Raw genomic sequence first — 27234 nt, 5'->3', positions numbered from 1 at the left:
CAGCATTCTGTTACCTATCAAATGCACACCTTTATGGTGGAATACTAATGCAGTCGTATGAAAATGCACTGCTCTTTGTTGTGCATTATTCAAATTGTTAGACGTTAACATTCATTGAGCATTTAAAGGGGCAATCCGGGATTCAAAAAACAACAACACAGTTTCACCCCGCCACTTGTTGTGGTAAACAGCTGAGGGATTGGGCTGGAAAAATGTAACCACTGTCAAAATCATAGAGCTATTGATGCAAGGACAGACCATCGATGAGATCAAAATGATAGTTTTAACCATGTTTTGAAGCTATACAGTGTTTGCTTACAAATACATTGTTTACAAACAATGTAGTAAAAGAAGCATATATTTTGGGTTCTAAAAGGTTCCAACAGTTATACTAAGGCATTTCTAAGTTATATTGTTAAAGAATCACTGGCAATACTTCATTACACTTAAAGTCCAAAAATGGAAGCACTAATCCCATTTTGCCCTTTTAAGAGGGACTCCCACAAAGGTTTGAGTGGCAGTTTGATAGCGAAACATTAACATTTCAAAATGGAGTATTGGAAAATAGAATTATTGTGATAATTGGTTGTAATGGTTCGATTTAGAGCAATCACAACAACATATTGGTTTAATTATCGCAATCGTTAGAGGGCTTTCACTTGAAATACATTGCATTGGTAGATCATCCAGTTCTGTGCCTGAATGAAAGGGGGAGAGTGAGAAGCTGCAAGTGTGCCTCAGTCATTTACAGGTGTTCCTCGAGCATGCACAACTCAATGAGATGATTAGCACCTTCAGAGACCAAGGCAAACCAACCGTGTTGACCACATCCACAGGGAGACGACAACATTAAGCAACGGGACATCATTCATCGCCCTCTCTTCTGGTCTACCATCTTTCTCTCTCGCTTTCTCTCTCTCTCTCAGCAATAATAAGCATCCTCTATAACTGAAATAAAACTAACCTAAAGAATTGACTGGAGGGTTACAAATAAAATCATCCTAAAACATGGAGCAACGAGGACGAATACCACATGTTTGATTTTAAACACAGGAACCCTCTCCCAACCTCATCCCTCCCCTGCATGTCTGAGACCACAGATATAGCAATAAGCAACAATGATGAAATGCTGCCCTTTGATAAGTATGAAATGTTGCTGGGTGCTTATTGGCTCTTACCTGATGGATTGAGCAGTCGCCAGGTGATTGATGGATCTGGCCTCCCATTGGCTAGACAACTCAATGTCACGTTGCTGCCTTCGTTCGCTGTGATGTCTTCTGAAACTTTGTAAATGTTTGCCGGAACTGTAAGAGAAAGTGGCAGATATGAATGATTCTAATGTAAGTAGAAGCATTTTCTATGGTAGGGTTTGAGTCTTCCTAAGAACTGTGTAATGGATTTTTTGGCAAGAATTGCAACCACAATGTAGTATTACAGTGAATGAAGTGCATGGTTTATGAAATATGCAAATACTACTTTATTATGTGAGGCAAAATGGCAAATGTCAACATGAGCAATTATCAACAACAGGAAAGGTCTTGCCGCAAGACATTACGCAAACGGCTGCGGCATGAACATAAGTCTTTACAATACGTTTGTCGCTGTGGCATAGGCTACATGTCCATTTTTCAGTATAGATGAATGCAAAAGTTTGAATGGAAAAGTATTGACATGTTAGTTCAACAAGTGAAAAGGAAAGTTGAGAAGCAACTTCAAAGGGAAAACAGTTTCTGTAGCTCAACCCAATCCATTACCCACCAAAAGATGAAATGAGTTTCTGTAGCTCAACCCAATCCATTACCCACCAAAAGATGAAATGAGTTTCTGTAGCTCAACCCAATCCATTACCCACCAAAAGATGAAAACAGTTTCTGTAGCTCAACCCAATCCATTACCCACCAAAAGATGAAATGAGTTTCTGTAGCTCAACCCAATCCATTACCCACCAAAAGATGAAATGAGTTTCTGTAGCTCAACCCAATCCATTACCCACCAAAAGATGAAAACAGTTTCTGTAGCTCAACCCAATCCATTACCCACCAAAAGATGAAATGAGTTTCTGTAGCTCAACCCAATCCATTACCCACCAAAAGATGAAATGAGTTTCTGTAGCTCAACCCAATCCATTACCCACCAAAAGATGAAATGAGTTTCTGTAGCTCAACCCAATCCATTACCCACCAAAAGATGAAATGAGTTTCTGTAGCTCAACCCAATCCATTACCCACCAAAAGATGAAAACAGTTTCTGTAGCTCAACCCAATCCATTACCCACCAAAAGATGAAATGAGTTTCTGTAGCTCAACCCAATCCATTACCCACCAAAAGATGAAATGAGTTTCTGTAGCTCAACCCAATCCATTACCCACCAAAAGATGAAATGAGTTTCTGTTGCTCAACCCAATCCATTACCCACCAAAAGATGAAATGAGTTTCTGTAGCTCAACCCAATCCATTACCCACCAAAAGATGAAATGAGTTTCTGTAGCTCAACCCAATCCATTACCCACCAAAAGATGAAATGAGTTTCTGTAGCTCAACCCAATCCATTACCCACCAAAAGATGAAATGAGTTTCTGTAGCTCAACCCAATCCATTACCCACCAAAAGATGAAATGAGTTTCTGTAGCTCAACCCAATCCATTACCCACCAAAAGATGAAATGAGTTTCTGTAGCTCAACCCAATCCATTACCCACCAAAAGATGAAAACAGTTTCTGTAGCTCAACCCAATCCATTACCCACCAAAAGATGAAATTAGTTTCTGTAGCTCAACCCAATCCATTACCCACCAAAAGATGAAATGAGTTTCTGTAGCTCAACCCAATCCATTACCCACCAAAAGATGAAAACAGTTTCTGTAGCTCAACCCAATCCATTACCCACCAAAAGATGAAATGAACTGAAACAGGATGCATGACTTTGATTGATGTTAAAAGAAAGCCGAACGTTTTTCATCTGAATGTAATGTTTAATCGGCCTTCTACCTCTCAATTCTGATTTACTCTGTACCTAAACAAATAAAACAGAATAACGTTTAACTCAGATAAAACTGTTCTAACAAATTAAGAAAGCGAGGTGCACTCCATTTTCTAATTGGTCAGCAAAAACAGTGGGCATACATACATCATTGGGAATTTCAAAACTGTGGGTGGATGGAGGCGAGGTGTTGTATACGCATATATTTGCTAGAAACGAATTATCAATGACTTGTAAATGAGGAATGGGGCAAAATACATAGAGAGTAATACAGAAACAGAAATCCATATTATTGTAAAAGTTGAACAAGTAGCTCAATGCTTTAAAATGCACATATGTCCATATACCATTCTCAGGTATAATAAATACAGTATGTTCTATAGCATTCTCACGTCACCTAAAATAAGCCGTGTTGCTGTCAAGGTGACTCAAACTTGTAGTTGCCATGCTGTTTCATATGTGACAACAGGGAAAACGTGTTCTATATGTTGTCAGATATGACAGAGGATTAATCAATACGTCAGTGCTCCTCTAGATTTGTCCTCCCTCCAAAAGGTCTGTTTTTAGACTGATAGTGACCATGTAACGTCCCTTAGCTGATGCTTTATACACTCATCGAGATTCCCTCTCCTTGGCCAGCACAGCCTGTCACTTTAATGACATCTGACAACATAGATATTTTATTGTCAAACAACATTAAATGAAGCCGTACAGAGTTATTGCGTGAGTCAAATGGCCACAGAAAGTGAAGATGTGTTTTCGATACGGGAAAGATTGAAGTGACATGGAATTCAATAGCTTTTTCGCAAAGGAGCGGGCTGGAAATATCAATGCTCTGATTGGCTGAATGAGGACCCGAGCATTAATCCACACCAGGCCAGCCGCAAAGATAAAAATTTGTTTGAGAGGGAACAGCTCCCAGACAGATAACCCTGTCGTGTTCTAAACAGAAATAGTCTAGGCGGTTCATGAGTCAAATGAATAAAGAGTCTTAACCATTTCAACATAGTGGCTATAGCTCCCAGCAAGGATTGTAATCTTAGTCATGGGTCAACCTTCAAGGAACAGTATTTGAAAGGGCAGTTCTTTGAAAAACTCTTTCCCTGGCTGCCCAGGATTCTACAGCGATGTACAAGGGATTGTGTAAAGTTGATCTTGCACACATAGCATAGAGAAATAATTTGCCGTTCCGTGGTTAGATGGTGGGAACAACTGTAGCTTTATCTTCTACCGAAATATTTATTTTGCTTTTCAATTAACACGTCAATGATTTCATCTATGGGCTGAGAGAAGAAAGTAGGCATTTCTTTCCTTAATTATTTTATTTGAGCATTTTCACACTTCAAATTATTTTCAATATTTTTTCTCTCCAAACTCGTCAACATAATCCTATCTCGACTCAGTTTATCATACCACAGACTTAGTGATCCTAAAAAAAAGTGAAAAACGGATAGAAAATGTATTGCGCAAATACATTGACCTTCGTTTCAACTTTGATAATAAAACTTCAAAGCCTTAGAAGCATGAGAAACTACAACTAATTAGAAGAAGCTTGTTGTATCCATGTGATAATATAACCTGACATTTAGCTTCAGGCTTTTCCTGGATTCCTGACGAGCCAAACCAACCAGGGAGGTAGCGATGGTCAAAGAACCCAGAATGGTTTACCTCAGAGAGACATAAAGAAACCCAGCTGCACCTCCAGTGTCATAGATGTCCTGATCAATGTGTTTACTGTCAAGCCACAGCCTTTTAATCTAGCCATGACTCATCTTTAGCTGAATATGGTTGCAGAGAGAGGGATACACACACAGAAAATGGAACAGAATTCGCGTGGTAGCCAATTAAGATTCTCACTATCGCACTCTGCCTGGCACATGCACGCACGTACAACTATTTCAAGGTACCATGCATGAAATTAGCCAGTTGAAAGAGACAGGACGAAAACAACAGGTATTCCCAGCCAAAATGTCTCATACCTGTATTGTGAAAAGTCTCAAAATACACTGAAGAAAAATATAAATGCAACATGTAAAGTGTTGGTCCCATGTTTCATGAGCTGAAATAAAAGATCCCAGAAATGTTCCATACACACAAAAAGCTTATTTGTGAACAAATGAATTGCTAAAATAATCCATCCACCTGACAGATGTGGCATATCAAGAAGCTGATTAAACAACATGCCCATTACATGCCCGTTACATAGGTGCACCTTGTGCTGGGGACAATAAAATGCCACCCTAAAATGTGCAGTTTTGTCACACAACACAATACGACATGTCGCAAGTTTTGAGGGAGCATGCAATTGGCATGCTGACTGCAGGAATGTCCACCAGAGCTGTTGCCAGATAATTGAATGTACATTTCTTGACCAATGTCGTCTTAGAGAATTTGGCAGTACTTCCAATCGGCCTCAAAACCGCAGACCACGTGTATGGCGTCGTGGGGGTGAGCCGTTTGCTGATATCACCATTGTGAACAGAGTGCCCCATGGTGGCGGTGATCCTGAGGCACATTGTGAGGCCCGTTTCTTTTTTTAAGGTATCTGTGACCAACAGATGCATATTCGTATTCCCAGTTATGTGAAATCCATAGATTTAGGGCCTAATGAATTTATTGCAATTGACCGATTTCCTCAAATGAACTGTAACTCAGTAAAATCTTTGAAATTGTTGCATTTTGCATTTATATTTTGGTTCAGTATACATGCTATTCATGTAAAATGTTAATAACATTAAAGAATGCAGGTATATCATGCCAGGAACGTTGGCCTTCCTACAAAATGATATACATAAAGATATCTCTGTTCTTTACGATCAGTCGAAACAGAAGTCTTTGGGTTAGTCTGCTATCAAGTAGAGCACCACACTTTTACGTACTCCATAGTCAAATCAATAAAAAATCATTGTGCAGTATAAAATTACATCCAGTTAAAACAGAGATGTTTATACTTCATTGTACACCTGTAACACCAGAGCTTTTTAAATGACTCTACTACCATACCAACTGACCTCTGTGGATCGCTCCTTCTGTTTCTTCACCCACGCCACCCTGACACTTTCAGATATGACATTTGGACTACTGATGTCACAGGCCTAATTGTTTTCGAGGCAATTACGTTTCCGTAATTTGAATCATTAAAACATAATCACCGGAAAGCGCTCGCAGCATTGACTTCTGCTTTTAGCACTAGCTGCCAATTACTTTCCTTGGTGTGCAACAAGACTGTTGTACTAGGAACTTCTCACAGGAGACAGAACAATCTCCTGGATGTTGTGACACCTCTGAAATGTAATAACATCACCTCAAACAAGCTCATGACTGGCTGATGGGCGCCTTCCCAAACCTTGACCCAAAGAGGCAATCTGTTACCGCCGGAAACAGTGAGAATGACAGCCCGGCAATCTTGTCCATTCAAGGGCTTTAAAGGAGAGGCAACCATCAATTTAGTGGGCGTCTTCAGAATTGGGACCGCTAAGGTCATAGGGAAGGAAAGTGTTTATGCATAAGCCTACACTCTTTTTTGACAAGCCCAAAGGACATAACACACACAAACATGAGTACTCTCTTGAACACCGTCATTGGGAGTCTGCTTGAGTAAGGCAGCATTGAAATGGGAAAAGACGCAATTAATCAAAATGTTAATTAGAAAATCCTCTTAACAGATTCTGTCATTAGAAAAATATTGTTACAGGGAAGTAGATCCTTGTGATCTGACTCATTGTTAGTTTGTCTGTTTTTGTAAGCATATACTTATTGTTGCTTACTTTCAATATTCCTAAACCTATGTGACTCATTGATCCTAGTCCCTTTGAATTCTTCATGGTGTCAATGTGAGTTACCACTATGACAAATTTATATTTCACTTAATACGAACAAACTCTGGATTTTGCCAGTTTCCTCATAATAACAAACACAGAAGCGATGCCAACATGTTTAATCAGAGACCTCGGGTGGGTTTCCTCTGCAGCGGCGGGCGTCTCTCAGGCTGCCACTGCAGAGCTGAAAGAGATGGCACACTTTTAACAGGATACTGCAGTGCACAGAGCCACCGCGCAGTTGGTGCCTCGACCCCTTTCATTGTGCACTTCTGGCAGGAATTCTGGAGCTGTTGCTCCACCAACATAATCATAGCCAGCAGCACTCCATGATCTAAACTAAAGCTCTCTCTGAACTTTCAAAGGAAAGAGAGGATATCAAATAGACTAATGCTCATTGAAGACCCTTTGGAGCAAGGCTTTCTGTGGACGTGGAGAAACATTTGGAGGTAGTTCCTGCTGGCCAGATTAAGCTCTACTTGAGGGCAAATCCCTGATGAATTCAAATGTAGTTTTTTTTCTTTAGAGATGTTCCATTGGAGGGCAGAGAGGTTTCCACAAGGGCAGAGACTCATAACTCATACAAACAAATAATTGGTGTTTGTGTTGAAAGGAGAAAACAATAGGAAGGGAAAAGGTAGTGGCAGAATCTCTAACAAGCCAACCAAAGCCCCAGCATAGAGAAATGCATTGGCGCCCAAAGAGCAGAACTTCAACTTGTGAAAAATTTTTGCTTTTTAGAAGTTCTTCAAGCTATAATTCTTATCTCAAGTGAACTCAAATAAATTTACTGCCAGTTCAGGGCAATATGTACTTTTACCTTGGCGATCATCCGCATCGTTCAGGATGGTGTGCCAAAAACCCTAGATTCAATTTGTATTCAACACATATCATGATTTAGTGCCTTATAAAACGGAACGAGATGATAAGAAAACAAAGAGAGGCGAAGACAACAGCTGGCTGGAGGAGAGACTCTTGGCAGTGACCTTTCCTTTTTATATGAACTTGGGTTTAACAATACTTCCTTCTCTCTTGAGCTCTCAGTCGTCCAGCCAATTCCTCATGGGACTTTCTATAGAGCAGAGCTTTAGTTCACCCCTTATCTGTATGGCTTAAAGTTCTTTCTGGAGAAGGACTTCGTAGAATTACAGCTATTTCCCTAGACTAGCAAACAGTTACCTTTAGCATTGACCATTACCTTTAGCATTGACCAATTATCTTAATAACCTATGGAAAATATGTCAATAACATCAGGAGGGCACCTTACAAACGAAGTACAATCCAAGTTGAACTGAGGCTATAACCCTTTGAAAGCTGTACTTGAGAATATTGACTGAATATCGAGTGAATCTATATTTAAATAAGCTAATCGTCATGTAATCTTATTGGTCAATGTGAACATCTGTGAAATTAGCGTAAATTGCCACTCTAACAGACAATCCTCCATCCAACCCAGCTCAAGTGGAAACTAGAGAAAAGGTGTGTTCAGAATATACTCTGTAGATTCCTATCACTGTTGATAAGACAGAAATGAAAAGACCTATCACAAACCATCTTCTAGATTTAATCAGTTCCGCAGATCATTGCTTTTATTTAGACGATAGTCGTTCCACTGCTTGGATGTTTCTGACGCCTGACAGATCTTACAACGCCTGGATAGGCATTTTAAGTATCAGCTAACCACATCATATGTTATAGCATTTTGTCAATTGATGACACACAGTTGCCTTAGCGTGTTTTCATTGTCACGAAGCCACGCCCGTCCCACTCACGTTAGAAGGTCAGACCGAGAAAGTGTAGGCTATATAGAAAAAACAACACTCAAATAAATAAATAAAAACATTAAACTAAATAATGAGGATTTCTATCAGTCCAATTGAGATGTAGATTACATCACACATTCCAGTATTTGAATTTGTAAACACGGCTGCGTGGGATTTCTTACTACGCAACTCTGTGCAGCCAACGCAATGTCCACAATAGGTAGGCTATAATGCCTGGAGCCGCTTGTGGATTTGAGAGCTCTAACGCAGTTCCACCTACAACATCGGGTAGCATGTCTTGATTGAAGCAAGGCTCACCTGGCCCTTTGGCTCAATTCATCTACAGCTAAAAGCACTAAGAACGTGGATGCTGGCACTCAAACCAGCAATCAGAGCAGGTAATCAATATTCCTTGATTGCTCTCCGTTCTGTACAATAATGTTGGATTAGGTAAAGTACAGGCTGTGATGGGAGGGAAAGACTATTAACTTGTCTCTCTAGAGATGAGCCCTTTGGACCCCTTTACTTTACAGCCACTTGGACTAAACAAGCAATGGGATCAAGGTCCTTTTATTCAATTTAGAGTCTGATTGATAGACTGTCTTGCCACTATAATGGTAATGGCTTAGAAGGCTTGGGATCAATGCAATGAGGGGGGACCTCAGTTTTCACACCCATTCTATTGGTACCACTTTGAAAGTCATCTTTTACACTCCCTTCCTCTGTTGAAGGTTTCATTCAATTGAATATCACATTTCTTTCAAACGGTTTGTGCTTACAGTATTGAACCCATGTTACCGATGGAAGCATTCCTTTCCTTCACTTTAGGTTTAATTGAATATCCCATGCCTATCAAACTGTTTTTCTTTTTGTGTTTGGTTTGTGCTTACGTGTTGAGCAAGGTAAGGGACCGCTGTTGCGTTACGATGTAAGCATTTTTAAAATTGAATGCGAACAAACATGCACTGCAATATTTACGCAACAGCAAAAACATACCTTTTTTTACCCAATGGGCAAATAAAATAGCTAAACTAATGTTTTCCAATTCTCAGAATAAGACATGAGAAAGCCAGGGCAGCAATCTGTAAAGAAAGACTGCATAAACACTGCTTAAGCAGGATTGATTGGACCACCAGACTCTAAGTTGCACTTGATTATCAAACAAGAACAATGCAGTTCTTGGTTAGTATGCGGTTCTCTTCTATTTCCATTTCAACTTGATGGAACAAGAATCAAGTTGAACCAGAATCAACCAGACCCAATGGTATTGACTGAGTGACTGATGTTTCTATCCAGACTATTAGCCTGGCTTGAGCTTCATATACTCTGACTGTTAGAAATGAACAGCTGTGGTAGTGGGGAGACCAGGGAAATATCTGAAAACCTCCCAGTGTCAAATCTATCTGAACTAACTAAGTCACATCCAAGCTGTTTTGGTTGACTGCCTTAACTGATGGACTAGCCTACTCCTCTCTGTAAAGCCTTAGGCATACATACTTACCAAGTGGTGCACTTCAGCTCAAAGGAGAAATAACAACCCCGGACACTATGTACCAGCACATCAAAAGCCTCTCCATTAAATAATTGTACAACATCTTTTGAGGTATAGTATTGTAATAATAGCTAGTTGCATGTCGTTTACAACAGCACTCACCTCTATGTATAAACCATAAAAGACTGTGATATCATAAATGCAGAGATAATTTTCTAACATACTGCACCTAATGGCAGAATAACCAAGTACAATGGTGATGGTCTATATCTACAGAGAGAGAGAGGGAGGAAGAGAAGGAGAGAGAGAGAGAGGGGGAGAAAGAGAGAGGGAGAGACGAGAGAGAGAGAGAGAGGGAGAGGGAGGAAGAGAAGGAGAGAGGGAGGGGGAGAGAGAGAGAGAGGGAGAGACGGAGAGGGAGGGAGGGAGGGAAGGGGAGAGAGAAAGAGAGGGAGGGGGAGGGAGAGAGGGAGGAAGAGAAGGAGAGAGAGAGGGGGAGTGAGAGAGGGAGGGGGGGAGAGAGAGAGGGAGAGACGGAGAGAGAGAGGGAGGGAGAGAGGGAGAGACGGAGTGAGAGAGGGAGGGAGGGAGGGAGGGGGGAGAGAGAGGGAGGGAGGGGGAGAGAGGGAGGGAGGGAGAGGGAGGGAGGGGGAGAGAGGGAGGGAGAGGGAGGGAGGGGGGGAGAAAGGGGGGAGAGAGGGAGGGAGGGAGAGGGAGGGAGGGGGGAGGGAGGGGGGAGAGAGAGAGGGAGGGGGAGAGAGGGAGGGAGGGGGAGAGAGGGGGAGAGAGAGGGAGGGAGGAGGGAGGGGTGGAGAGAGAGGGAGAGAGAGAGAGAGAGGGAGGGAGGAGGGAGGGAGAAGGGAGAGGGAGAGAAGAGGGACGGGGAGAGAGAGGGAGGGAGGAGGGAGGGAGGAGGGAGGGGGGAGAGAGGGAGGGGGGAGAGAGGGAAAGAGGGAGGGGGGGGGGGAGGGAGGGAGGGAGAGGGGAGAGAGAGGGAGGGGAAGAGAGACACAGGCCTATAATGACTCATAATCATTATGTAATTATCCGTAACATTTCTCAGAAGACCAAAAGGAACAACATATTATCTTGAGTGTTTACAATATTGGCAGAACAACAACTCCTGGAAAACCTTTAACATGCTCTCTAATATTGAGTTGCACCCCCTTTTGCCCTCAGGAAAACGTCAATTTGTTGGGGTATGGTCTCTACAAGGTGTTAAAAGTGTTCCACAGGGATGCTGGCCCATGTTGACTCCAATGCTTCCCACAGTTGGGTGAAGTTGGCTGGATGTTCTTTGGGTGATGGACCATTCTTGATACACACGGGACACTGCTGAGCGTGAAAAATCGAGTAGCATTGCTGTTCTTGACACAAACCGGTGCCACTTGCACCTACTACCATACCCTGTTCAAAGTCACTTCACCCTCTAAACACATACACAATCCATGTCTCAAGGCTTAAAAATCCTTCTTTAACCTGTCTCCTCCCCTTCATCTACACTGATTGAAGTGGATTTAACAGGTGACATCAATAAGGGATCACAGCTTTCACCTGGATTCACCTGACCAGTCTGTCATGGGAAGAGCATGTTCCTAATGTTTTGTACACTCAGTGTATATTCCAGAAGGAGTTTGTAGATTTGCACTCGACATATTGTGTCAGTGTGTCAGACTCAGTGTTTAGAGCAACCAAAGAACTGTACTGCTGTCTACACGTTATAATAGGGAATGTACAGTGAACACACATCTTGAGGACTTTAATGTGGAAATGTTATATCAGCTTTATGGCCAAACAAAATTGCCCTCTAGACAGCTGGAGAACGGAGAACTATTTGAGTGTGTGCATTCAACTAACACATTTATAAAAAAATATACGGCGATGTGCCTAACATGCCAATGAAACACAAACTAATAACAGCTGCCATGTGCCATTGCTGAGTCTAAGCTCTCTAGTCTACTATATTTGGATATGCTTTGGATGCTAGTCACAAGACTGTTTTCCGGTAATATTCTACAGATGTAGGATCTTAATTTCAGTCAGTTTGCTACAGCAGGAAAATAGCCCTGCAGCAACAGGAAATGTGAATAATTATGTGGATTATAATGAATGGATTTTCTTAGGGGTTGATACATTTTTCGTTAGGGCAAAGTGGAAATGACAAACGTTAAAACTCAAATAGAGTACAAGTTTGCATTTCCTGATGTGCAGGAACATTCTCAGTAACAAAAGAGGGATAAAATTAAGATCCTACATCTATAGGTAATACTGTATTTCTGACCTTCAGCATTAATGCAATAAACATGTTAAAACTAAAAGCTTCCATAACTGATCATTAGTATTCATCACTTAACCCCATTTTGTGCATGTGATTATGACTGCAAAAGTGAATGTTAAGTTCAAAACAATGTGATCCTTTCAACATTTTGTGCTGTCAACAAAACGGGTATTTTGGAGTGACAATTATGCTTGGCACGTAGGAGGCAATGAATGTTAAAGGTCCAATGCAGCCATTTTTATCTTAATATCAAATCCACATTTTTACCCCATTTTTCTCCCCAATTTCATGATTCTGATCTTTTCTCATCGCTGCAACTCCCCAAAAGGCACGGGAGAGGCGAAGGTCGAGTCATGCGTCCTCCGAAACATGACCTGCCAAGCCACGCTTCTGAACCCGGAAGCAAGCTGCACAAATGTGTCAGAGGAAACACCGTTCAACTGATGACTGAAATCCGCCTGCAGGTGCCCAGCCCGCCACAAGGAGTCACTAGAGCTCGATGAGACAAGTAAAGCCCCCCTGGCAAAACCCCAGGCTGTAGTGATGCTGCAACACTGCGATGCAGTGCCTTAGACCGCTGCGCCACTCGGGAGACCTACTGTGATTGTTTTCAATAGAAAATGGTCAAAATGAAACAAAAATAGCTTCTTAGCAATGAGCAATTTCTCAAGCAAGAATTTAGCTAGGACTGTCTTGGAGTGGTCTGAGTGGGGAGGGGAATAATCCTTATTTTGTTAATTTCAAATAATGTTAATTGTCTGTAGTGATAATAATAATAGTAATATGTTACATTTGTAAAGCGCTTTTCATTAAACAAAAATGATCTCAAAGTGCATGTGATGGGCTGAAGGGAGATGTATATCTGAATGAGCAGAATCAATGGTCAGGATCAGTCAACTAATCCAATAATAGCACAGATCCCTTCAACAAAATGCTACTATTGGGTTATAGTAGGGAATAATTGACAGGACAAGCTATTCACAGTTCTGGGGCCTAAGTCTTTTCAGTCCTGAGATTGGACCATTGGCCAGCTCTTTCACAGTTGGCAATAAGAGTGGGAGCAAGGCCCCAACAGTGTGAACGACCTGTGTTGAGCGGCAGAGTGCCCAAAACGAGCGTACTGCTGACCTGAGGAATATTGTAGGGATAAGACAGACTGACATAGGTGACAGGACTCTATTAAAGCATAGCTGGGGAGAGGATATTTTCAGACCAGTTTCCAGGTGAGACAGAGAGCATGTGGCCAGATCAGCATTCCATTTTCAATACATAACATGTTAAGATGTTGGCCATCTATATTACAGAGTCTTGAAAAGTGGAAAAAGGAGAGGCTCTCTAGGAATGATGGGACAGACCTCTACTTATCCTCTGAAACATGGCAGCCCTACACCTGAAGCCCTATTCATGAGTCTGAAGTCACGTGTGTCCGTGGGATGGCCCCCATTTAAATGCATAAGGCGCCTCTTCTGCAGAGCATAAAAAAGATTAAAGGAGATGCCTTTTTTCCCATGGTTTCAGCCAAGTTAGCCAAGAAGAAAACGGAATACTAAATTGTTTCCTTCATAAAACATCAAGGAGTCCGTTTCGTTATGGGGTTCAAAGGTGACAGACAATATGTGCAGTTGTGGCATTCTCTTCCTCAAATACAATCGCTAAAATAATGGGCATGGAGAAGACAGACATTCTTTTCCAGGGGGGTGGGTTGGCGGCTGGGAACAGCCACCGATCCACTTGGCAGCTGTACCGTTAAAGCCACCCCAGAAAGACTAGTAACACAATAAGTCTGACAATGGCCCTGGCAATAAGGAGCTTTTTCAGCAAGGAAAGGTGGGTGGGGGAGATGGCTTCCTGAAGAACCACTGAAAGGTTTCGATTGTCCCATGATAATTGGTGAAGGTCAGTTCCTCCTCCCTATGTAGACTTTCAAGTAGAACTTCTTACACCCGACCCCTCCCCCCCTCCCTCCCGCCCTCCCTCTCCGCTGCTCTTTAGAGTGACACACTGCCTTCACAATCTCCTTAGTAAGCGTCTCGGTTCACGCCATTAAATACCACACCATTGTGAGACGGGGCTAAATGTGGACAAAGCCATTGTGGATCACTTCTGTATTGATCGGAGATAAAGGAATAACAATGCAGATCCTTTATGATGGTGATTGAGATGAAACTACACTTATCTATCATTGTGAACATGGAATTGGTGTTAGCGCGAGAACAGTTTTTATGACCAAATCAATTCCTTTCATGAACTGCCACTTTGATTGACTCAAAATGTGGTGTGTGGACTTTGTCTTAATCCTTAGCCAAATAACGACAATCTGATGCATTGAAAGACAGCTGAGGTTGCTAATGGATATTCATATGGTGATGGTAAAGAAAACACAAATGAGTTCAAATCTTGGATCTGAGCTATTTGGTAAACAAGTAGGGCAGGGATCATCAACTAGATTCAGCTGCGGGACAATTTATTCTTGAGCGGATGGTCGGGGTGCCGGAACATATAAAGCAAATATTTTTTACATAGCAAATTGACCGCAAGAAGCCTAAAGAGATATAATATTTGACTAAAACATAATCATTTCAAACCCTGATTACATTTGGGGACATTTCCCTGCGTAGGGTGCAGTCTTTCGGATGGGACATTAAAATGGGTGTCCTGACTCTCTGTGGTCATTGAAAATCCCATGGTACTTATTGTAAGAGTAGGGGTGTTCACCCCAGTCATGGATAAATTCCCAACCTGGCCACATTCCATCAGGGCCACTTAATCATCCCCCTCATTCCTAATTGGCATATATAGTGCATTCAGAAAGTATTCAGACCCTTTCCTTTTCCACATTTTGTTATGTTACAGCCTTATTCTAAAATGGATTAAATGTTTTTTTCCCTCATCAGTCTGCACACAATACCCCATAATGACAAAGCAAAAATAGTTTTTTATAAATTTATGCAAATGTCTAAAAAATTTAAACAGAAATACCTTATCTACAAGTTTTCAGACCCTTTGCTATGAAACTCGAAAATGAGCTCAGGTGCATCCTGTTTCCATTGATCATCCTTGAGATGTTTCTACAACTTGATTGGAGTCCACCTTTGGTAAATTCAATTGATTGGACATGATTTGGAAAAGCACACACCTGTCTATATAAGGTCCCACAGTTGACAGTGCATGTCAGAGAAAAAAACAAGCCATGAGGTTGAATGAATTGTCCGTAGAGCTCCGAGACAGGATTGTGTCGAGGCACAGACCTGGGGAAGGGTACCAAAAATGTCTGCAGCATTGAAGGTCCCCAAGAACACAGTGGCCTCCATAATTTTAAATGGAAGAAGTTTGGAACCACCAAGACTCTTCCTAGAGCTGGCTGCCCGGCAAAACTGAGCAATAAGGGGGAGAAGGGCCTTGGTCAGGGAGGTGACCAAGAACCTAATGGTCACTCTGACAGAACTGCAGAGTTCCTCTGTGGAGACGGGAGAACCTTCCAGAATGACAACCATCTCTGCAGCACTCCACCAATCAGGACTTTCTGGTAGAGTGGCCAGACCGAAACCAATCCGCAGTAAAAGGCACATGACAGCCCACTTGGAATTTGCCAAAAGGCACCTAAAGGACTCTCATACCATGACAAACCAGATTCTCTGGTCTGATGAAACCAAGATTGAACTCCTTGGCCTGAATGCCAAGTGTCACTTCTGAAGGAAACTTGGCACCATCGCTACGGTGAAGCATGGTGGTGGCAGCATCATGCTGTGGGGAGGTTTTTCAGCGGCAGGGACTGGGAGACCAGTTAGGATCAAGGGAAAGATGAACGGAGCAAAGTACAGAGATATCCTTGATGAAAACCTGCTCCAAAGCACTCAGGACCTCAGACCGGGGCGAAGGTTCACCTTCCAACAGGACAACGACCCTAAGCACACAGCCAAGACAACGCAGGAGTGGCCTCGGGACAAGTCTCAATGTCCTGGAGTGGCCCAGTCAGAGCCTTGAACCCGATCGAACATCTCTGGAGAGATCTGAAAATAGCTGTGCAGCGACGCTCCCCATCCAACCTGACAGAACTTGAGAGGATCTGCAGAGAAGAATGGGATAAACTCCCCCAAATACAGGTGTGCCAAGCTTGTAGCATCATACGTAGCATCATAAGAAGACTCGAGGCTGTAATCGCTGCCAAAGGTGCTTCAACAAGGTACTGAGTAAAGGGTCTGAATACTTATGTAAATGTGATATTTAATTTTTTCATTTTTTATAAAATTGCAAAAAAAATCTAAAAACCGTTTTTGCTTTGTCATTATGGGGTATCATGTGTAGATTGATGAGGAAAAAATACAATTTAATCAATTTTAGAATAAGGCTGTAACATAACAAAATGTGGAAAAAGTCAAGGGGTCTGAATACTTTCTGAATGCACTGCATCACTCCTCACCTCCTCGCCATGCATCACTGAGGTGGTTGCTACACATTGATGGTGGATGAGGTGAGTTTCCCCCTACCATGTAAAATGCTTTTGAATACCTAATTTGGTAGAAAAGCGCTATATAAATCCAGTCAATTATTTATTATTATTATTTGTATACGATCAGATATGTCTCTCTATTATGCGTGGTAATAATTGGGAACAGTTTTCCAAATTTAAAATCACTTGGAGCGAATTTCCTGGTGTTAAAACAGTCTTTTTGGTCCAACAATGAAAGTGTAAAAATATATATATATAAAAAAATAAGTAAAGTGTTAAACAAATCAAAATATATTTTATATTTGAGATTCTTCAAAGTAGCCACCCTTTACCTTGATGACAACTTTGCACAATGTATTTGAATTGTTGAAAGTTAATTTGTGGAATTTCTTTCCTTCTTAATGCGTTTGAGCCAATCAGTTTTCAGTGTTGTGACAAGGTAGGGGGGGTATACAGAAGATAGCCATATTTTGTAAAAGACCAAGTTCATATTATGGCAAAAAAAGCCATCCCATCTGGTTTGCGCTTAGTGGGACTATCAATTGTTTTTCAACAAGACAATGACCCAACACACCTCCAGGCTGTGTAAGGGCTATTTGACCAAGGAGAATGATGGAGTGCTACATCAGATGACCTGGCCTCCACAATCACCCGACCTCAACCCAACTGAGATGGTTTAGGATGAGTTGGACCGCAGAGTGAAGGAAAAGCAGCCAACAAGTGCTCAGGTGAAGCTGGTTAAGAGAATGCCATGAGTATGCAAAGCTGTCATCAAGGAAAAGAGTGGCTACTTTGAAGAATCTCAAATATAACATTGTTTGATTTGTTTAACACTTTTTGTTTACTATATGATTCCATATGTGTCATTTCAAAGTGTTGATGTCTTTACTATTATTCTACAATGTAGAAAATAGTAAAAATTTAGAAAACCTTTGAATGAGTAGGTGTGTCCAAACCTTTGACTGGTACTATATACATATATTTTATATATTTTTTGCATCTGAAAACCTGGCCCGCGGGCCGTCAGTTGGGGAACCCTGAATTAGGCGTTTATAGCAGTATCTATTCACTGCATGGTGGATCTGTGTGCTTGTCTGCTAAGAACACTGTGTTGCTGCTTGGCACTCTAATTTAAATGATTTAGATTTTTTAATAAAGAATGAATAATGCTGACATTAATTTAAAAGCGACCAAATCAATCCTGATAAAAATCTGCTGACAAACCGGTGCCGTTTGCTGCACAAAAAATAGCTTACTCTTGCCTGCTGCAATAGGAGACCATCATGGGATCCATTTTATTGACAGATTTCAATGGTCTCGAACATTTGTCACATGACCAGCATACACACATTGCTCTTGACACACTGTCACTCTCTCGTATACCAAGCAAACACTAAAGTCAACCAATGGTGTCGGAGTATCATAGTCACACAGATTTTCAATGGCTCGACGTCAACGGCTAGCTCGGGTTTCATTAAAATCAAAAGCGAATGGGCTGGCAAAATCGCCATATTGGGATTCGTATCATGTGCAATGACCCTGTCTTTGAGCGCCAATGCCTTTAAGCATGCTGCAAGTTCATGGCTTTATTATTCACAGCAAATTTACTCATTTGTTTTCCAATTACACTGGTGTCCCTGCTAGCAGAAAGCATGTCAGCTTCGTTTACATGAACATGGTCTCCGCCAGCTAACTAGCAGGTAGAGGAATTGGCTGCTGCTGTTGGAAACATTTTCGTAAAAGATGAAGGGTGACCAGCCATTTAACTTGTTTTACTCTGCTTTTGGAGTTTCTTACGTGTTGTTGAAAGGGAAACCACACACAGAGTTTCACTTCATCTGGCAGACATTTCCACCCTAAGCTATGTGCAAAAATTCTGTATTCAGCAGTAAATGTGTGTTGGATAATTGAATGATGTGATGACGATGTGACTTTCTCCTGTAGCCAGACAGAATTCTACTATTACTAACACAGTAGGATGTGATATGCTTTCAATATGACGCCATAGTTTCAGCATGGGGGGAGGAAATGAATACAATGCTTCCCACAGGAAAAAGTAAGCTGGTCCCTGACCCGTTTGGGCTGTCTTGCCAATTCATATGGTCATTTTGTCACATTGTTATAACAATGACTATAGGAGTTGGCAAGACAGCACAAACAGATCTGGGACCAGGCTAATGTTATCTCATATCCACATAACAGTTGAAGATTAGGACTGAGGACTACTGGAGAGAAAAAGTAATGAATGGTGAAAAACAATGTAGAATACATTTTTAACTCTAAATGTCAGTCATGAAATATGTGCAGGTAAATGAAAACACAGGAAGACTATATGAGAAAAACCAATGATCAAGCAGTGTCTAATTGAACCCAATGGGATTCTGGTAACAGGGAACAATTTGCTGGAACAGATCCACTTAGAACATGGCACAAGCATCAATTCATGTATTGACCTTTCAGTGCTATTAATAGATCAGCTCTTAAGTCCATCGCTACATGAACAGACAGCGTTCTCCTGTAGCTTTTGTTTGGTAAAATGCTATCTTAGGTTATCATCCATCTTCCACCCCTAATCATATCACTATTTGGTGCTGTTAGACAGAATATAGACAACATTATTTCACAAACAAATCAACATTAATGGGTTAACTTGAATTTCAGCTTCAGGTTTGATATGCAGCACAAGTGCACCAAGATAAAGGTAAAGAACTACTGGAAATTGCTTCAGGTGAAACGGCAAGAAACAAGACCTCACAGCGAGGGCCTCGGATCTACATTCTGCTGAGAAGACAGACATCTCCTTGTCTTTCATACTGTGTGGACAGTTGATAAGGAGTTCTTGACAGCTAAAGAGAACTCCCTGTCAGCTGTCCAGATAATATGGAAGACAAGGAGAGTACAGAGACCTATAGGTGGGCTGCTGGTTGATGGAGGACGATGGTAGACTGTTAGTCTTGAGACAGGCAGCTACGTACATGGAGTTGGATTCTAGCTAGAAATAAACACATTCTTGTTTCCATACTAGAACGTATTTATTACTTAATTAACATGTATAAGGAATGTATATGTTAGGGGTCAATGAAGGGTCAAGGGGAACTAGGTGTGTGGAATGTTACTGAGAGAGAAATGGGGAAGTGCGGAAAGTTAATATTCTGTTCAAATATGTTATTGTTGAATATGAATGTTCCTAAGGAGGGAGGCAAAGGGCAACAGTCTAGTGTCAGTTGTTGATAAGGCAGGCCAGTTGCTGAGGAACCAGGACCATAAGGGATGTGGAACTCAACTCGAGATAAGGTCAACAGATGAAGAGAGAAGACACTGCTGGGAGGTGGGCCACAGGGGCCCACCCCGAAGACCATCTGATTATAGTCCGATCTCACACGCGCACACACACACACACACACACACACACACACACAATGGTCCTAGACTTAGGCAGGGCCATGCCAATACCAGTAAGAGGAACCTACTGTGTTTCTGTCTAACTAATGAGGAGTGTGTATCTTAGACATGCAAGGAGTTGACTCCGCCCAGTAGGAGTGTATAAAGATATGTGCTTGTATAAACATGTCTTTGTCTTTGCTGCTGTATGACCCAGTGGTGAAAAAACTTGGTTTGAGCTGTTTCTAGTCGTGCATTTGAGTTTTTACTCTGTTCGTTCAGAACCTAATAATGGCCAAGTTACTGTAAACTTTTACTGTAAAAAGGCTGTTATAAATACACTTCTTGGATTGATTTATGGATTTATTTGTTGATTGATTGGTTAATTGTGCTAGTGCCTACCTTGGACAATGAGATGGACATTAGAGGTCTTGGACTGCTGTTTGGTCTGGATGGAGCATGTGTAGGAGCCCTCGTCGTACACATCCACTTTCTGGATGCGAAGGCTGTACTCTAGCTGGCCCTTGTTCACTAGGTCCACACGTGGGTCCAGCGACCACTTGTCCTCCCCAGCGAAGATGATGTTGGATCGGTTGAGCCAGGCAACTTTGGACACCTTATCATCCACGTAACACCTGGGAGGACAAAAAAGAGAGGAAATGTACCAAGTTACACCAGAACCGCGTGAAATTAATATTCAAATCTATTTACAGTACCAGTCAAAAGTTGGGACACACCCCCTCATTCAAGGGTTTTTCACTATTTTCTACATTGTAGAATAATAGTGAAGATATCAAAAATATGAAATAACACATATGGAATCACGTAGTAACCAAAAAAGTGTTAAACAAATCAAAATATATTTGAGATTTGAGATTCCTCAAATTAGCCACCCTTTGCCTTGATGACAGCTTTGCACACTCTTGGCATTCTCTCAACCAGCTTCATGAGGAAGTCACCTGGAATGCATTTCAATTAACAGATTGAATACCAAGTCCATATTATGGCAAGAACAGCTATCATTACTTTAAGACATGAAGGTCAGTCAATCCGGAAAATATTAAGAACTTTGAAAGTTTCTTCAAGTGCAGTTGAAAAACCATCAAGTGCTTTGATGAAACTAGCTCTCATGAGGACCGCCACAGGAAAGGAAGACCCAGAGTTACCTCTGCTGCAGAGGATAAGTTCATTAGAGTTACCAGCCTCAGAAATTGCATCCCAAATAAATGCTTCAGAGTTCAAGTAACAGATATATCTCAACATCAACTGTTCAGAGGAGACTGTGTGAATCAGGCCTTCGTGGTCGAATTGCTGCAAAGAAACCACTACTAAAGGACACCAATAAGAAGACGAGACTTGCTTGGGCCAAGAAACACGAGTAATGTACATTAGACCGGAGGAAATCTGTCCGCTGTGTCTTTGTGTGACGCAGAGTAGGTGAACTGATGATTTCCGCATGTGTGGTTCCCACCGTGAAGCATGGAGAAGGAGGTGTGATGGTGTGGGTGTGCTTTGCTGGTGACACTGTCTGTGATTTATTTAGAATTCAAGGCACACTTAACGAGCATGGCTTCCACAGCATTCTGGAGAGATAAGCCTTCCCATCTGGTTTGGGCGTAGTGGGACTATCATTTGTTTTTCAACAAGACAATGACCCAACACACCTCCAGGCTGTGTAACAGCTATTTGACCAAGAAGGAGAGTGATGCAGTGCTGCATCAGATGACCTGGCCTCCACAATCACCCGACCTCAACCCAACTGAGATGGTTTGGGATGAGTTGGACTGCAGAGTGAAAGGCAGCCAACAAGTACTCAGCATATGTGGGAACTCTTTTAAGACTGTTGGAGAAGCATTCCAGGTGAAGCTGGTTGAGAGAATGCCAAGAGTGTGCAAAGCTGTCTTCAAGGCAAAATATGGCTACTTTGAAGAATCTCATATCAAATATATTTTGATTTGTTTGACACTTTTTTAGTTACTACATGATTCCATATGTGTTATGTCATAGTTCTTATGTCTTCATTATTATTCTTCAATGTAGAAAATAGTAAAAATAAAGAAAAACCCTTGAATGAGTAGGTGTGTCCAAACTTTTGACTGGTACTGTACGTCTATTGGATATAGAGGAGAGATCACTATACGTAGTGACCAAAGATAAGCGAAGGATTAATTATTGGAATGAAAATGACTCCTAATCCGAGGCATCTCTGAGGGATTGCTGCACTTAAAAGGATACTTCAGGATTTTGTCAATGAGGCCCTTTATCTACTTCCCCAGAGTCAGATTAACTATTGGATACCATTTATATGTCTCTGTATCCATTATGAAGGAAGTTTGACGTAGTTTCGTGAGGCAATGCTAACTAGAGTTACCGCAATGACTGCAAGTCTATGGGTATCTGCTAGCAGTCATTGCGCTAATGCTAGTTAGCAATTGCGCTAGCGCTAGTTAGCAACTTCCTTCAAAGTGCACGCAGAGACATAAAAATGGTATCCACGAGTTCATCTAACTCTGGGAAGTAGATTTGTCAAAATCCCTGAGGATCCCTTTAAGCTCTTTTCGATCTCTCCAGTTCTCCCCGCTTTGCTCTCTCTTCTGATAAATATAGAATATATACCATTTAGCAAATGTTTTTATCGAGAGCGACTTACAGTCATGCATGCATACATTTTACGTACGGGTGGTCCCAAGAATCGAATCCACTATCCTGCCGTTGCAATCACCATGCTCTACCAACTGAGCTACAAAGGACCACAAACATATCTAGGTGACCAATATTGGTTTTCCTCCTGATTAAAAAGGACATCAGTATCCTCTTGTTTAGCTCGGCTTGTTGCATGCTGTCAGAGCATTACGCCGTGTATAAGTATGATGTCTACGACTGTGTGTTAGAGCGCCTGCTTAATGAATAAATGTAAGGGGACGTCTGAATCAATGAGAATGGATATAATGCATAATATAACCTGGCAGACATATGCCGAAATTGCAAATTGAAAACTCAGCCACTCGACACAGTATATCGAGTATATTCAAAACAGAAAGTGAATTAGTCGGGGAACAGAAGTTGTTTCACAATGACTCTAAGGGGTTCTCAAATGCAGTAGTGTCACTACTCTGGCCTTTGCTATCGAAGGAGAGGTGGCTTATCAGAAATCTAGGACGGTTACCACCTTAATAACTGGGCCCGTATTTGTAAAGCGTCTCAGAGCAAGAATGCTGATCTAGGATCAGAGTTGCCCAATCATGAATAAGATTATATGGACAGAGGAAACCTGATCCTAGATCAACACTGCTACCCTGAGACGTTTGATACATATGGGCCCAGGTTCTCTCTTACTTATTCACAGATGTCTACAACCCATTCGGGAAGCAGAGTGGTGCAGCGGAAGCGTGCTGGTCCCATAACCCAGAGGTCGATGGATCGAAACCACCCTCTGCTAAAAGAGTTTTAGGGCTCCCGAGTGGCGCAGCGGTCTAAGACACTGCATCTCAGTGCTTGAGGCATCACTACAGACACCCTGGTTTGAATCCAGGCTGTTTCACAACCGGCTGTGATTGGGAGTCCCATAGGGTGGTGCACAATTGGCCCAGTGTTGTCCGGTGTAGGCCGTCATTGTAAAATAATAATTTGTTCTTAAAAAACTCCCCCCCTCCACAGGCAAAACCTAATAGTACCCAATGCCTTTATCTGCCAATAGGAACCCTTTCTAACCCTCTGCTCTCCAATCAGAGACACCCTGGACTCCCTGTCAGGTGAGCAGAACTACAGTGGGAGCACATCAGTTTCCTCATCGTGCTTCACAAACCCTCCGCAAGCCCCAACGCTCCCTGGTCACCGCATGCAGGGCGCTAGCCAAACCTTTTTCCTGTTCAAACTAACAAGCGACTGCCCTAGAAGGCAAGCGGCTCCTGCCTCCCTCTCTCCCTGTCTCTAAGCAACCTCTGCTTTGGCGAGCGGCAGGCAGGTGGTGAGGCAGGCAGGATGACAGGGGTCTGTTGGGTTTGACGGATGCCTGTGCTGCTGAGCTGAGCTGGGCCGCGGCCATGCTGCAGGGTTCACCGTAGGGGAAGCCCACAGCTCACAATACAGGCAGCAGAGGCACAGTGGGAGACTAATGAGAGGGGAGACGTGCCAGGCTCTGGCAGACAGCTACTCCCCCTGTACTCCCTTCATACTCCCCCCCAAGCAGAATGGACTGGACTGAACCATGCTGAGGTGGTGTGAGGGCGTGGTGGGAGGCACAGCTGCTCTACAGGCAGGACGCAAAAAACTGAAAACAACCAGCTCACTAACATAATCACAGATGCTCTCTCTCAAGCGATCGATCAACTTGACCAAACCCCCTGTAACACTGTTTTGATTAAAAGGATGGAGAATTATGTTGGCTGATCATGGGCTAACTCCCCTTCTCCTTCGGTTTGTGAGGGGTCTGTTCCTTTTACAAGTCGTTCTGTTTGCATGTAGCACACAGTGGAAAAAAGCAGCAGGCAAATCAAAGCCAGGTCATATCTTTTCCCCTTACAGCATTTCCTCGCCCCAGATACGTTCTCGGTAGCAGGTTAAGAGTATTTCCGGGAAGGTGGCAGTAATCTCCAAGGACATGGCTTAGAGGGAACAGTGCATTCGTTTAGAAACTAGGAGGAATAGAAAAGCCCTTGGTAGGTACAGTACAGAGCAGACGGCCCTCAACGGATGCCAGATAAAAATGTCCTGTCTTTAGAGGACTAAGGATTTCACACGTTCATAAACAACCAGGTGATTCATTAGCCATGTTGGTGTATAGTGTACATAATAATCAACTTACTAATTAATTTCACACATCTGCCATTTAGAAAATTCGGGTAATTTTACAGACCCAAGGAACTCCAGATATACTGTTGAATCGACGCAAAAGACGAAATTAAGGAAAGTGGGTTCAAACACAAATCATTATTATTCTCGTAAAATTGTGTTGACAGTTTATTGTGAGGGTCACATTAATTGGTTTGATTCAAAAGGAAAGTGTGATGTTTTTGAGGGTTGTTTATGAAATCCACAGAGTGCCAATGAAGCATTTAAAAGAAAAATTATGAGGGTGAGAAAAAGTATCCTTTTATTCATAGACCTAAAAGGAATTTATATAATTACGGAAAAAGACACCAATGCCCTCTGGACCCGAATCTAGCCCATAGGGTGAAACCTGCAGGAAATCAATTTATTCTAGATGCTACAAATATAACTAACTGTACAAGTAAATAAACTCACAGTGGCAACAGAACACACGTTGTACAATGAAGAAAAGGGAGAAATGGGGAGAGAAGAAACAAAAAAAGATTGGAGGCTGCTGGTTATCTGAGGATGCTCCTTTCACTTTTTGGTACCTCCTTTTTCCCAGAACACTTAGTAAATTCTCCTCAACATGATTCACTCAGAACAGCTCGCAGAGGAAGAAGCTGTGTGCGTGTGACATATACAGTATGCATCTGGAAAGATTGAGACCCTCTCCTTTGTCTTTGGGCAGGTTTCCACTACAAAGCCTCTAAATAGCCACAAAACATTGGAATAATTTCCCATCATGCTCCGTTCTTGCTCTCCTGGTTCACATACATCACTGTCTGAATAATCAGTCAACTAGGAGATGATTATTTTGAGATGAATCCTTACAGTACAGTGACTGTTGGTTTATCTGTCTTGCTAAACTAGTTGTGGAGGTGAGAAAAGATTGCTTGAACATAACAACTGTGGGATAGATGATACCTCTGAGAATCCTAGTCAGGGGGATGTATGGAAATGGCATCCTGCTCTGATTAAACCTCCTGAGATGCTCTCTCTGCACATTATGCCTCCATAACTGAGGATAAACCTGAGATAAGCAACCTCTTCCCTCACAGTAAATAATAAATGATATACATTAGAAAATAATTTGCTGTAAAACGCCCTCTGTGTAATCCATAGGGAAAACTCTATTGAGGACATGTTAATACTGTACTGAGAGGAAGATAATGTAAAGCAAAGGAGGTATGGCTTCTAGACAGCAGGGGTACTGGAGTATGCCCCTGTGAATGATTTGTACTCACTCTACATATCACTAGCTGTAATGCTGTGGCTTTATCAGCACAGACCTCTCAGTGGACCCTATGAGGCCTTTGCAATAGCGCTCTCTCTGCTGCTTGTGGCCTTGAGGGAGTGCTAAAGGTTAGATTGCCCTGGCACAGAGGCCTCTAATTACCAAGACTTGACAAAGCACCTGTCATCTTGTATAAGAAGACCACTCAAGTCTTGGTATGAATCGTAATACTGTTGAAATTGCTTATTTACAGTATTACTTGTCTGGAAAGTTAAGAGGTTGATAACTACAATGACCATCCGCTCCACATTCTGAGTGGCTCTGAAGAGGTTGTGAGTTGCATCTGACGTTTTTATGAATACACTCCAAGCTTGATTGATAAGCTCTATTTTTAAATTGTATAAGCCTAACGCTGCAATATGTACAGGTGAAGTCGGAAGTTTACATACACTTAGGTTGGAGTCAATAAAACAAATTTTTCAACCACTCCACAAATTTCTTGTTAACAAACTATAGTTTTGGCAAGTCGGTTAGGACATCTACTTTGTGCATGACACAAGTAATTTATCCGACAGATTGTTTCACTTATAATTCAGTGTATCACAATTCCAGTGGGTCAGAAGTTTACATACACTAAGTTGACTGTGCCTTTAAACAGCTTGGAAAATTCCAGAAAATATGTCATGGCTTTCGAAGCTTCTGATAGGCTAATTGACATAATTTGAGTCAATTGGAGGTGTACCTGTGGATGTAAATCAAGGCCTACCTTCAAACTCAGTGCCTCTTTGCTTGACATTCATGGGAAAATCAAAAGCAATCCGCCAAGACCTCTGAAAAAAAATTGTAGACCTCCACAAGTCTGGTTCATCCTTGGGAGCAATTTCCAAATCCCTGAAGGTACCACGTTCATCTGTACAAACAATAGTACGCAAGTATAAACACCATGGGACCATGCAACCGTCATACCGCTCAGGAAGGAGACGCCTTCCTGAGCGGTATGAACGTACTTTGGTGAACGTACTTTGGT

The 27234-nt window shown here is 42.0% G+C and overlaps 1 protein-coding gene across 3 annotated transcripts in view; it reads right to left on the bottom strand.

Annotated features, from left to right (window-relative positions):
* Positions 1-27234, bottom strand: part of LOC115206071 (limbic system-associated membrane protein-like) — a 760567-nt gene that overhangs the window by 21478 nt on the left and 711855 nt on the right. For all 3 annotated transcript variants that reach the window (XM_029772645.1, XM_029772644.1, XM_029772643.1), the window contains 2 exons: positions 20564-20796; positions 1179-1304 (listed from right to left, as the gene is read on the bottom strand). In XM_029772645.1, the coding sequence (XP_029628505.1) occupies positions 1179-1304; positions 20564-20796 (359 nt within the window). The remainder of the gene's footprint in view (positions 1-1178; positions 1305-20563; positions 20797-27234) is intronic.

This window comes from Salmo trutta, chromosome 13 (assembly GCF_901001165.1).
Source record: "Salmo trutta chromosome 13, fSalTru1.1, whole genome shotgun sequence".
NCBI lineage: Eukaryota > Metazoa > Chordata > Actinopteri > Salmoniformes > Salmonidae > Salmo > Salmo trutta.
This window is presented reverse-complemented; position numbering and strand designations above follow the sequence as displayed.